General features: G+C 41.6%; 1 protein-coding gene across 2 annotated transcripts in view; it reads right to left on the bottom strand.

Annotated features, from left to right (window-relative positions):
* Positions 1–8,844: 8,844 nt before the first annotated feature.
* Positions 8,845–13,784, bottom strand: part of Plekha8 (pleckstrin homology domain containing A8) — a 59,664-nt gene continuing 54,724 nt past the window's right edge. For both annotated transcript variants that reach the window (XM_012513662.2, XM_023709888.1), the window contains exon 14: positions 8,845–11,972. In XM_012513662.2, coding sequence (XP_012369116.1) covers positions 11,775–11,972 — 198 coding nt within the window. In that variant the 3' untranslated portion in view covers positions 8,845–11,774. The remainder of the gene's footprint in view (positions 11,973–13,784) is intronic.

Raw genomic sequence — 13,784 nt, 5'->3', positions numbered from 1 at the left:
CAACTCATGTTCAATACTCCCATGTTGGGAAGAATCTTTCTGGCATCTTGTAAGAGAACTATCAGCCACTCTAAATGGCTTCCCCCATTCTTCATTCGTTTCAGATGCACTGGGAAGGTCTCGAGGCATCATACAGCTGCTCCGTTGTGCCCTTGTGCCCTGAAAGGATGTCACACCACTTAGGAGTTATATAAAATGGGAAATTTAGATGATTACTATCTCTGTGTGGATAAAGGAATAGCAGATAATGTGAAACTATCAGTGGAAAAAAACCATAAAATTAGGGGGCGGGGGAGATGGCTCAGTGGAGTAAGCGCTTGCCTGGCAAGTGCAGGGCCTGAGTTCAATCCTCAGTTCTGCCAAAAACAAGAAAAATAAAATTAAATATTAAAGTAACTTGATAAGAGTTTATATGGTACTAGGGCTTGAATGCAGGGCCTTCTCACTGAGTCACTGAGATAGATTCCTAGCACTTTAAAAAAAAAAAAATATATATATATATATATATATATATATATATTAAAGTTGTGAGACAGTGTCTCATGAAGTCACTAAATTAAACAGGCTGGGCTCAAACACACAATCCTCCTGCCTCAGTTTCTCCAGTGCTAGGATTACAGGGATACACCACTACACTCAGCCGATGGCAGTTTTGAAGTGTATTTATTGGTGCCGTGCTGGCCCTGCCCTTGGGGCTTGCTGAGAAGGCGACTGAGACTGGGCATGGTGGCCCATGGCCTATAATCCCAGCACTTGGGAGGCTGAAAACAGGAGGATGAGTATGAGTCTCTTCTACATAATGAGACCCTGTACTACATATATTAATAAATAAACAAATAAATAAATAAAGTGTGATAGCTCTCTATCGCTGTGACTAAATACCTAAGACAACCTAACAGGAAGAAAGGTTTCCTTTGGGTCACACTTCAGAGGTTTCAGTCCGTGGCTGGTTTGGGGCCATGGAGAGGCCACACAGCATGCTGGGAGTGTGTGGTGGAGCCAAGCTAGCCACTTCACGGCAGCCAAGAAGCAGAGAGAAAGGAAAGGGCCGGGGTCCCAACATCTCTCCCAAGAACATGCCCCCAGGGACCCAACTTCCTCCAATAAGTCCCATCTGCAGAAGTTTCGACCACTTCTGTGTAGTAGCACCGCCTGGCCACCAAGTTACACAGCCTTTGGGGGACATTAAGATCCAAACAATAACTGAAAGCAAATGTCATCAAGAGAAGCCATGTACGCCAGGGAGTCACCCACACTGTATTGTGCTTTTAAACCTGGTTTTAGAATAGTATCTTTCCTCCTCTTTTTCTGTTTGGTGCTAAGCATGGTGCTAGAACCTCGTGTAGGCTAAGCATACGCTCTATCACTGAGCTACAGCCACAACTGCCTCCTCCATTTTAAAATGAAAGCACAGTGTGGATACCAAATGAAAGCCCTCTCTCTCTCTCTCTCTCTCTCTCTCTCTCTCTCTCTCTCCATCCATCCATCTTTCAACTAATTTGCTTTTATCTAAGAAACTAATGTGAATGAAACAACTGTTCACCTTTAAATATTTCTTTATCCCAGCAGATACTTCTTTAAAAGTCCATAACAAAATACCTGGGATAGTCAACTTATAAAGATTTTGGCTCAGTTTTGGATAAGTCAGTCTATGTCCAAAACTGGTTGGCCCTGTGAGGGAAAATCTTCACACAATGGCAGCAGTCCATGGCAAAGCAAGACTGCTTACTTCACTAGCCAGGGAGAAAAGAGACCCAGGTCCCACAACCCCCTGGAGGGCTCACGCCCAGCGACCTAGAATCCTCCCTCTACACTTCTTAAGGCTGCACCAACCCAGCCAGCACCACTCTAGGGCCCAATCCTTTCATATATGGGTCTCTGGCCACATTCAAGATCTAAACTATAGAAATAAGTTTGGCCATAAGACTTGATTATGCTGTCTTCTCATACTTGCACTGACTCTTGCACCACAGTGAATTCCAGACAGAGAGGAAACATATCTACTCTGCACCCTCGGAAGGTGCGTTTTTCTAACTCAGAAATGAGCTACCCACCCTTCCCCATTTTCTGCTTCTCTTCCCAGTAAATTCTCCCCACCCACCCCCATCATCCTCACCCCACCCTAACTTGACCCACAATAGAGACAGAAATGCTCATTCTGCCTCAACTTACTAATCAATTCATTCTAAAACCTGGTATTTTAGTAAGGATTCTGGAATTTATACTCTCCAGTGCTAGAGCTAGGAGCCCTTCTTTCTTGCCAGAAGTGTCTGGTCATTTTCTTTGGCTCTCATTTTTTTGAAGTTGAGGAGACAAACACAAAATTGGGTTCCTTCCATTGCTTGATTGCTGGTGATTTTTTTCTTTCTTTTTTTGAGAAAGGGTCTTTCTTTGCAGTTCAGGCTGCTGTCAAACTGTGATGGCTCAGCCTTCTAAGTGCTGGGATTACTGGCATGTGCCACGACAGATGTTGATTTTTTTTTTTTAACATTAGATTTTACCTTTTAAACTTTTATTTGCTTTCGTTGTTCATTTTTTTTATCCTCCTGAGCAGTAACAAACATGTACCTTTGGTACATGTTTTTCTTTTAAGACAAAAGATGTTATTATATGAATTTTTTCTAAGCTAAAACCTGTGTTCAGGTTTAATTGCAGTGTTGGCACTTTGTGATAAATAAGTGGGTTTGGGTTACAGTTCTGTGATCTGGCCTTATTTATCCTAAAAGATCCCTTGGCATAATCTTAAAGCACTAAACCACAGCTTTGGGAGGAGGTGTCACTCTCTGGTGACACTACAGTTTAATTGGGGGGATTTCAACAATTTCAACAGTTCAGCAGGGGACCAGACGTCACTCTTTTTGCTTGTTTTTGAAGTCTCTCCAGCGATTCTACAAGTGCAGCGCTGAGAACCATGAGCTGGACTTTGTCTAATTATTCACTTGACACACATAGGCATCATTATATGAGTGCTTTACATGTGTACTAAGGAAGGCAAAATATAAAAACCACAAAAATACTTGGCAGTCATCAGTGTTTCTTAAGCAATCAAAAAAACAGGAAGGAATCGAAGAGATAGGTATGGGATGGTTTCAGATATATTATCATCTAGCTGGATAACAGAACACACGCAGCTGAAAGAATCAGGGGACAGCTTCGCGGTACCCTTCACCAGTTCAGGCACCCTGGCACGGGCAGAACAGGCAGTCAGGTGCTTAGAACTGGCCTGAAGGTGAAGTTCATAATTCAGGGGCAGAGGCAGCTCTACTAACTAAAAATAACACCAAAGGGTTAGTCCAGTCCCCTCCAAGTCACACTTGCTGTCCCTAAGATCTAATTTATGTGGGAGCTCAGAGGTGAAAGTGATGGCTAAAATTTATTGCGTGTAGGATGCGTCTGTGGAGCTCCTAGGAATGAGAAAGAGCACACAGCATCCGTGTTTGTGAAGAGCCTTGAACCACAGCATGGAGCCATCAGGGAACACTTCAGTCCATATTGGTCAGGTTGAAAATGCAGAGAATTAAGAGATCAAGGTTGTCGCCACAGTGCTGGAAACACTGTGCTGTCGCCACAGTGCTGGACATGCAATGAAGAAGAGCAGAGTGTGTGAATTTCTCGCTTGCACAAGGCCACTGATTTGATATTGTGTCATCAACATTCACCAGTTTTCTAGCAACCTGAATTACGCTGCCCTAAAAGTGCCACTTGTGTCTTGTGCCTCTGGAGAAAAAAAAGACAGTGACAATGGTAGTGGTACGATGCGTCAATGCATACAAGAGGCATGGCTGCAATGTAATAGTGAGCCTTACAAATTAAAATGCCCGTGAAAGACACATGGTCATTAACCATCACCCCAAATATTCTCTCTTCCTTTGAACAGACAACCCCATCGCTCTAGCCTTGCCGAAGCAGTTCTGGAAGTCACCTTTTGTGTCTTTTTGAGGGGTGATATAAATTTGGTATTGCTGATGCCAAGTACCACCCAGCAGAAAGGCAGGCTGTAACCTGATGGTGTCCTCATCGACCGTGTTCATCACGCCACGCACCATGTGCCTTCTGGCTCTTTCTCAGTCAAAATGAATTTAAAAGGTAAACATTTTGAATTGACTCAGGACATGGAGGCAGTTGTGACAGCACCATTAAAAACATGAAAGAGGATTCCAGAATGGCTTCACATAGTGCTAAGAACAATGGAGTGTGTTTAAATTGAGGAGGGATATTTTGAGGGGGTTAATGGCAAGGTGTCTTTTACTGTGAAACATTTGAAAATTTAAGTATCATTTTTTTTTTTTTTTTTCTTTTTGGCTGGCTTAGGTTGCCTTAAGGGCAGGTCTGGTAAAGTATGAGAACCTGGGGATTGAACCACGGTATCCTGAGCCTGACTGTGTTTGCTTAAGCAGGCACTTAAACAACTGAGCTAACCGGTAGGCCCCCCACCTAGTACAGGAACAGATGTGTGATGCTTGTCCATAAAGTCAAGGGAAGGTCTTCTAATCTGCTCAAGTGAATGTAAAAACATGGAAAGTATGAACTCTGGGCGAAGTGTTGTTGCACAAGTCTTAATCCCAGCACTCAGGAGGTTGAGGCAGGAGAATCAACATGAGTTTGAGTCCAGCCTGGGCTACATAGTGAGTTCAAAGACAGTCTGAACTGGCTTAGCAAAACTCTGCTTTAAAAAAAAAAGAAAAAAGAGGTTTGGCGTGGTGGTGCGCACCTGTAATCCCAGCTCTTGGGAGGCTGTAAACATGTGGAGCACTGCGAGTCTGATCTAGTAGTGAGACCCTGAAGACCTTGTAGACCCTTCCCTAAAATACAGGGAAAAAGAAAGAATGGACCCCTGGGACAGGTCAATTTTCCTTGCTCTTTTGGTTTTTCCACTGCTGCCATGTGAACACATCTTCCAGCTGTGTTCAGGTTACCGTAGAATGACACAGAAAATGCACCAGTAGCTGCAAGCTCTGAAAGAATAGCAAGGAGTAAATGCAGCCACTACACGTTCCTCCAGCAGTCCCTCCTGATCGTGAAGCAACTCTATTCCCCCACCCACTGGCAGCCAGGAGAGCATCTACACGTTCTTTCTGAAACCAGCTGCTCACCCTCCTGAAAGGAGTTCTTTGCAAGGTCCCCAAATGCCCCAAAGGGGGAGCTGTTGGATGGAAATGGACACCGAGACGAACATCCCAGTGTCCAGGCATGGAGAAGCATGAGACGGCTGTACTAACAGCCTTACACAGCTTGCACAGTACTAACATTTCATGTTATAAGAAAATGGTGACGATGAAAAGATTTTGGGGTTCAGTGCGGGAGGGGAGTTGCACACACCTTAAAGGGAATGTAGAGCCCAAAGAGATATAGCCTTTAGGTCTAGCATTTCCATTTTACACAGTGAAGACAGTGGTAGCAATTCCTCAATACTTTCATTTTGGATTTGAAGATTTATTCATACTCCATGCAGAACAATGAGTTTGTCATTTTCTCAAGGGACAGAAGACCACTACAGTTAGTGCAAGTAGAAAGGTTAGTGCAGTATACCAAAAAGGAATGGGCTTTTTCAGAAAAGGAATTTTAAGGCAGAGAATAAGAACTCTAGAGAGCTGGACAGGGGAGCCAGCCTGCAGGGAACTTCGTCGGAGTACCTAGTGAGCAACGATTCCTTTGCCTCTTGGAGTGGCTGTGCCATCCTTTCCCTCTACCAACTCTTTCCTTTCCAACATGGCCACCCCAGCACCCGGGTCCACATGGCCTTTTTGCTCAAGCACCTGCTGCCTGACACTTTATTCTCTCTCCTAAATCCCTCTCACTATCAGCTCTTGTTTAAAGGGGTGGCTAGACAGGACTGATGTGGGCAACAGCGGGAAGGTCCTCTAGGAGTTGACTCAGTGAATATATTCTACACTCCTTTAGCATTAGGTGAGAAGTCTGCACTAGGGTTCAATCATCAGTCCTGCATGCTGCGCCGGCCCTGCTCCCTGGGCACAGTGAGCCTGCCACCAAGTCTGGGTGTGGTGGCACATGCCTGTAATTCCAGTGCTTAGGAGGCTGAAAACAGGAGGAATACTATAAGTTCGAGCTGTATAGTGAGACCCTGTACCAAATACATAAATGGAAAACAAACAACATCTCAAAAAAACAAAAAGCCTGCAACTAAATATAACTAATTAAGCACAAGGCCACTCAGGCACACTAAGTAAATCCATCTACTATCTGGTATTTGTGGTACTGTATCTCTGAAAATGAGTGAAGTCCTGTCAAAGAACAGAGGTACCTCTGAAAGGAGCTCATCTTTCTAGAATGTTTAAAATTCTCAGGGCAACATCATGAAACTGGTCAGTTGTCTTCAAAATTAGCCTTTGCTGAGATGCCAGTTTTATGAGGATTTCAGAGCCGAGCTGCCTCGGTTTGTTGCCTGGCTCCACTCCTCGTTAGCTGCCTTAGCCAAGAGGTTTCTCTAACCCATGTTTTAGCTTGCTCATTTGCAACTTGAGAAAAACAGCAGTACGGCCCTACACAGCTTATCTAGAGGTAGAGATGTATTAATATTTGCCTGGCAAGGCATGCCTCAGAATGAGGCTGGCAAAGCATGTGTGTTTCACAAATGATACTTATGCACTTTATAAAATACTTTAAAAATAAGTTTATTATAACTAATGAATATAAAATCCGACAGATGTTTTCAAACATTTTCCAAAAAAAGTAGAACCCTCCCTTATTCCCCCTTTCCCCATGAGCTACAGAATAACTAGGACAGAAAAACAGTATAAACCTAAACATGAAATTCTCATTCATTGGCTGGTACTAAAAGTCTCCATCACATTATATTCTAAGTAAAGGTCCATTAAATTAAGAAGTCAATAAAACATCTGACATTTGTAGTTTATCTTGGTTTCTACTGGCACTATGATACCAAGAATGTGAGGGACTAGAACAGGTAACAGACTGCATGTGACAGATACCCAAAGTGCAAGGATACACGAAACCACAAACATTTATAAGAATCCTGGGTATGGAATTATACACTGACTTAAGAAGTAAATCAAAGAAATGTATGTACATTTTAGCCTTTGGCATCTGGTCTAACATATTTCTTCTTTATATAGACATCATTTTGTTCAATCTATCCCCCAGAATAAATTTATATGAGCACATTTCTCATCTAACAGATTGTCCACAGCCAATTTCACATGAGGTAGTTGGGCTGTTTAATGACATTCTAGTTAAATTCTCAGGACACATGGAATCATACATTAAACATGCCACGAACCTGGCTCATTACCTTTCTTATGACTGTTGACTCCTTATACAACCGTGAACACACACACACGAGTCTACAAGGAGATCAGCTTTGCAAGCAGTACCTACCACCCAGGGTGGTTTTGGTTTGTAAGATACAGAGAAGAAATACTGACCACAATTTAAAATATATGAAAACATTTATAGGCTGGGTGTGGTGGCAGACACCTGTAATCCCAGCACTTGGGAGGCTGAGGCAGGAGGATTGCTGCGAGTTTGGGGCCAGCCTGGGCTACAAAGAAAGTTCAAGGCCAGCCTGAACCACAGAGTGAGACCCTGTCTCAAAAGAACAAAAACAAAACAATAAAATATATGAAAACACTTAAAACAAGGATACTGATTCTTATATTTTTACATTGCCTAGCTGAAAACATCTTTCATCTGAAAAGAATTTTTGCATTGCACAGTAGTGGTATGCTTTTCATTGTAATTAAAGGTTATTTTAAAAACAGAGGAGAGAGATCAATGCATGCATCAACTATCCCAGAGGCACTATCAATGACCGTTCCATCATGCCCTGGAGTGCCTGAATGTAGCAGCGTGACAAGAAATCATGCAAATGGTCACTATTCACAGGACTACTGACTGTGTAAAGCAGGAGAAAATAGGAACATTGATAGGGAAGGCCTAATGTACAGTATGTTTATGAAATTGCTGAAATGACCTGTAACAGACAATGTATTAAAATACCATTACACAGCGAGTATTTTCACGACTATGAAACCCCTGAGCAAGCAACTGCCAAGTTACAAAGGGTCATCCAGAAGTGGAACGTATCTTTAAATACAGCATGCTCCATCCACTTCACAGGACCCGAGGCTCACCACACACACTGAAGTGTGTGCAGGCTGTCTGATGTCATGAAGCCTCCAAAGTCAGGCCCTCAAGATCAAATACAGCAGCTCACTGAACAGAACAATGGCTTCACATATACTTTACTTATAAATTCACCATCTTATAACTTAAATTTAAAAAGATTTGCAGATAACCTTAAAAAAAAAAAGGATTTGGGAACTGAATAGTTATAAATCTATGACTAAAACCAGAAGCAACTGGTTTTAATCAGTGTCTCAGAAATGCACCATTGTATAACCAAGTTCCTGAAGAACACAGTAGCTTAGTAGGAAAAAGAAGTTTCCAAAATGCTTTATTATCTCTTCTATTGCTCATGGTCCTCTGACTGTAATACCCTGGTATTTCTCCATATATATGGTTTCCATAACCAAATTATTTCCTTTATAATTTTTTTCCATTTCAAATTTAATAAAGTATACTGGTTTATTAGTCTGTACTACATACTTTTCTTAGGAACACTACTGAAAATATAAAGTTGAAAGTATTAATTTTTTAGAGATATATATGGAAGCACTAATTGAAAGCAGCAGAGCACAAGCTTCTCAAAGCACTCACCTGGTAGCAGATCACCTCTCCCAGGTGCCACAAGTCTTGGCATCCATCTGCCCTACAGCTACCAATGAGAACATGGGTTCTGCCCTGAAGCTCTCTTAAGGGCAATGCCTTGCTCTGCCACACTAAGTAAGACATAGCTCCCTTTTCTCCAAATGGTTATGCACGAAAAGATGTTTCAAGCAATGAAAGCAGAAAACATACCAGTTATTTCTCTCCCAGTGTCAGAGTAAAGGAAAGCTCAAGAATCCCAGAGCTCTTGGAGAGCTACAGAAAAAAGCTGAAAGTATTTTACCCTATTGTCCCCTTTTTAGGAAGTCACTGCTCATCAGCACAATTGACTGTAAATCAAGACATAAATATTATAGGTCCAGGAGGAGGATCTATTTGTGTCAAGTTGAATTTGTTTAGCATTACATTCAATTTCTAGCCTTCTTTTTAAAGAATCCTCTGTTTTACTTATCTTCGGCAAACACTCCCTGGTAAGGAAAATATCTACTGAAAAACATTACCCTCTTCCTATATAGCTGGAAAAGGGGTGACTGGAAAATGGAACATATTCAAGTTATCAAGCTACTCTATTTTGGTAACATTAAACTCATCCTTCATTAAGTTAAGTTGTAAACATGTAGGCAGTACCTGTAAAGATGTGAAATGGCCACGCAGGGCAGCTGTCCTTCAGTGTGCATTCAGAGACTTGGTGGCACACTTGAGGTGTTTTCAGAGTGCCCACCTGCTCTCCAAGACAACAAGAGCTGACCTGAGGTGGCCAGGAGCACCAGCAGTTGTGAACAGTCAGCTTCACACCACCACCAATTTCCTGAAAGTACCCCCTCTTAAGAGCAGTGCTTAAAGCATCTTCACTCAGCGTACCTTTTCCTTTTTCCCTGTGAGAAGTGGGTATCATGGGCAGAAGTCTAAATTATCTCCAAGTCCTACCTTCATATTCACTCTAGCTGTAGGACATCCAAGCCCAGTGTAGTGGGGCATGCCTAACATCCCAGCACTTGGGAGACTAACGCAGGAGATCACCAAGAGTTCAAGGCCAGGCTGGGTTACAGTGAGCTTAAGGCCAACCTGAACTACATAGTGAGACTGTCCACCCACTGGCCCCCTCAAAAAAAGAACAGAACACCACAGAATGCTCTGATGAATGGGAGGAAAATATTCCACACACCTAAGCAGCTTCCAACAACAAATGCTAAAATATAATCAACATTACTTTAATTCTTCTCTAGCCTTAAAACATAAGATATTGTTTTCCTAAGTTTGTTTTCTAGAAGTTCTTTTGTAGGCTAATGCTTTAAAAAAACAACAACAACTTATGTTTTAATTTTAAAGAGCAGCATCTCACTCCACGGTCCAGGCTGGCCTTGAATTCCTGGACTAAGAGATTCTCTTGCTTTAACTGCCAGAGTAGCTGGGACTATCGATGTGTGCCATTTTGCCTAGCTCAATTTGTTTCATTAATGTGGGTTAAATAAATGTCTGCTTATAGAGACAAAAGACAAAGTCAGTTTCTGCCCTCTATGAAGCACCCTGCTAAGGAGTGAATTCTCTGGCCCTATGGATCTGCAGCATCATTAAGCACTGCTCCATGCACCTGTGTCCCTTATATTCTCCCCAGGAACTATCTTATGCTGAAGTGTCCCTTCCTGAAGAGGAAGGCACTCATGGCATCTCCCCTGTGCATACTGTGGCAGCTTGACCCAAAGGCAGGAGAGAAGGGTCATAGGTCAGACGTCTATCACACTTGGTAGGATGTCTTTCCAAAGTTGTTTCATAAAATATGCAAGTCCTGTCTATAAACCTGAAAGCTTTTGAGACTGACATGCAGCTGCCTTTAGTTTGCTCTACACTTCTGGTCTTGAAGCCATGACTGAACACCGGAAGATTCGGAGCTGTGGCCCTGAATGCTGGGTGCTGATGCTGGCTCAACAAAGTATGCTGTGAAGTAAACCTGTTCTACTTCTCACTCTCCACTGAATTATTTTTCTTAAATGACAGACTCTTTCTGTTTAAAAAAAGGATCATTTGGTTCTTGGAGAAGGCTTTGGAATTCTGAAAACTCCAATTTAAGTAAGTGGTTCCTTCTACCATGTATGCATAAGAATCATTTGGGAAGCTCATCTAAATGTCGAGTCCTGTGTCCCACTCTCAGACTGGGCTCTTTAAGCAAGTTCTGGAAATTCAGTCTTTGAGCACATGACTTCAATACACATATGGTACAGGTTACACTTGGAAATCACTTGGCTCCTCAACTGAGGAGAAGAGTGTGAGCAGACCCTTCTGCCTCTAAACATCACTCTGTAAATGAAATAAGAATCTCAGTGTCATGGTTTCCTTGTGAAGTCCGATTAAGATAATGCCTGGGAAATGTGGCAAAAGGTGGGCACAAGACAGATGTCACCTTAAATGATTTGTCCCACTTCTCCTACCCAGTCCTCCTCCAGTGTGGGGTCAGGGTAAACCTCTTGTCTTGAGCTAAAAGGGATGGCAGTCCTTGTCCATATCTTCCTACAATCACATGGTCACACAAATGACCAAACCTTTTCTCTACACAGGTTTTTCTCACTAAGAGCGAGAAAGGAGGATCCACTGGAGAATGTCTAGGAAAAGCAAACGACATTAGCACTGCTTCACAAAGGACCTTATACTCTAAGTGTTCAGTCTAACTCTTAAGATGGTTGAACACTGGCTATGAATTTTAGTTACAAATTTTAGCTCATTTGCAATTTGGGTCTGAGTGGCCATTAAAACTAAAACAAAACAATATAAAACACAATATAAAATCTATTTGTTAAATCTGTTATTACTTGCTGTTCAAGTCTTTAACAATTACGATTTGGTTTCCAGTAGGCCCACTGAACTGAAGTATATAGCACCTCGATTTTTAATCACATAAAATACATACATATTTTACAAAATTATATATAAAGCACTATGTTTTGCTTCTTCCTTCCCATTCCCCCAAGGAAGGTGTTGGAAAGGGTTGAAGCTCTTGCTGAAAATTAAGTAGGGCAACACAATACTTGAGCAAACTTTATTCCCTGAAGTTAGGAGGTGCTGTCCTGCAGCTGTCACACCACCTCGTCAGACTCCAGCCCGTGGACTTCATATAAAGTGTCCAGTATAGCCAGCTGTTTTTCCATGGCAGGAAGGTAAAGGCTAAGGTCTCTCTGCATGCCAGTGCTGAATGCTTCCTTCTGGTGGTCACCTTCCTTTATGGTTAATGCGGCCACAAAATCTTCATAGGATGGAGCTGCCCTCAGGGCTAACTGCAAAAGAATTGCCTGTGAGGATCTGTATCAGGATTGTTTCTGGCACATTTACTCTTACGCATTCGTACATGCATATACACACACTTCTATGTACAAAAAGCTAAGACAGCAAAACTAAAGAACTATGAACAGCCTTCTTCACGAATTGCTAAAATTATATTCTAAGCAGTAGATCATATAACTCTAAGGCTAAAAGTGGCAAGTGTGTTCTTGGATCATCTTAACGATAAATAATGCCATCACATGAAGAAAGAGGAGGAGTTTGAGAAATTTTCCTTCTCATCAATAGGGTGATCCACATTATTCCCCCAGAATCCTCAGAATTAATCTGTATGCATACTGCCATGTTTCTGTTCCCACATGTTCAGCATTCTAAGGTACCTAACTCTATTTTACATCTCATTTCCATTTAAGTTTCTCTGTATATCTATTTTTCCCCTACATGGAAATTAATTCCTTTGTACCCTTGAGTATTTCCTAAAAAAGGGAGCTAACATTTGCTGTCGGCTAATCCCATCTGAGCCTGTGATCACCTCTGTGCTTTTCAACCACACCACTATACCTTATCACTTCCTGACAGAAGACTCCGAAGACTCATCACTCCCTTCTTCTCCCTGTTCTGCTCCTTCATTTGAGTCCTACTCATTAATCTTGCTGAAAAAAATCTCCTTTCTGAAATCTACACTAGGTTGGCTATCTGAGATCAATAGAGAAGCTTGAATTACTGTTTTGTGAGGGCTCCCTTGATATACCTTATACTCTAAAAGGCTCTGAGAATCAATCCCCCATCCCATCTTCAGTAAATCATTATGCTGAAGCAAAAAATAGGTATGGATGAAGTAAGACTGGAATCAATCTCAGACTTCAGAATCAACAACGTTAACTTCCTAGAACATCATTTTCCTCATCTGTGGAAGGCTAATACCACTTTTCTTATTTTAAGGATTAGTAGGAACTCTTGTTGCATAAGTCCTGCTTTACCTTGGTCTTAACCATCCAGTAGAAAAGTATGAAGACGAAATATAAGAAATAAAGCCATGCTGTTAAGTTGAGCTGTGGGGGACTCAGGTCAATAATTTCTGACATTGCCAGTTAAACAAAAGACCCAATGCTATTATGGGCTACTGGACTCTTGTAGAATATTTTGCTGAGTTTACACACCTATAATATTCAATAACAGAACTTAGAAAAAATGGGGTATACTGATGAATGTCCATTTTGTATCTGTGTATTCAAAGAGGTTGGGATAGATATATAGTTGCATTCTCTTAATGAATAGAATGATTTGTTCTAATGGTGTTTGTAAATAGGATCACAAGTCTGCATCTTGTACAGCAATTAACCACTAAGAAGAATATATGCAGTGTATTATTTGTTGAAACTGTACTTCCGATTTGATTTGAAACTGTCTCATTGCTATCTGTTTATCAATAAAACTTTGAAAAAAAAAAAAAAGGATTAGTAGGATATGTTTACCCTCTGCTTGGTATATAATACTCAGATGATACTGTGAGTACAGAGAACAGACAACAGGAAATAAAGAGATGGCCATATCCAAAATCATAATATCAGAAAAATTTCCAGTGCCAGGGATATAGCTCTGCGGAATAAGTGCTTCCCTAGCAAGTGCAAAGTTCTGAGTTCAATCCCCAGTACCCACCCCCCCAAAAAAAATTCATAACTGAAGGAGTCTCTTGATTTAAAACCTAATTAAGTGCTCAGCACAATAAATGATAAAGAAAAGGGGGAGGGGCTATCATGAAATTTTAGAAAGAAAGAATAGAAAGAGATTTAAAAGTGTTCCAGGGG

This window comes from Octodon degus, unplaced genomic scaffold (genome assembly GCF_000260255.1).
Source record: "Octodon degus isolate 3935 unplaced genomic scaffold, OctDeg1.0 scaffold00015, whole genome shotgun sequence".
Taxonomy (NCBI): domain Eukaryota; kingdom Metazoa; phylum Chordata; class Mammalia; order Rodentia; family Octodontidae; genus Octodon; species Octodon degus.
The sequence above is the reverse complement of the archived record's forward strand: the minus strand, read 5'-3'. Positions and strand labels throughout refer to the sequence as shown.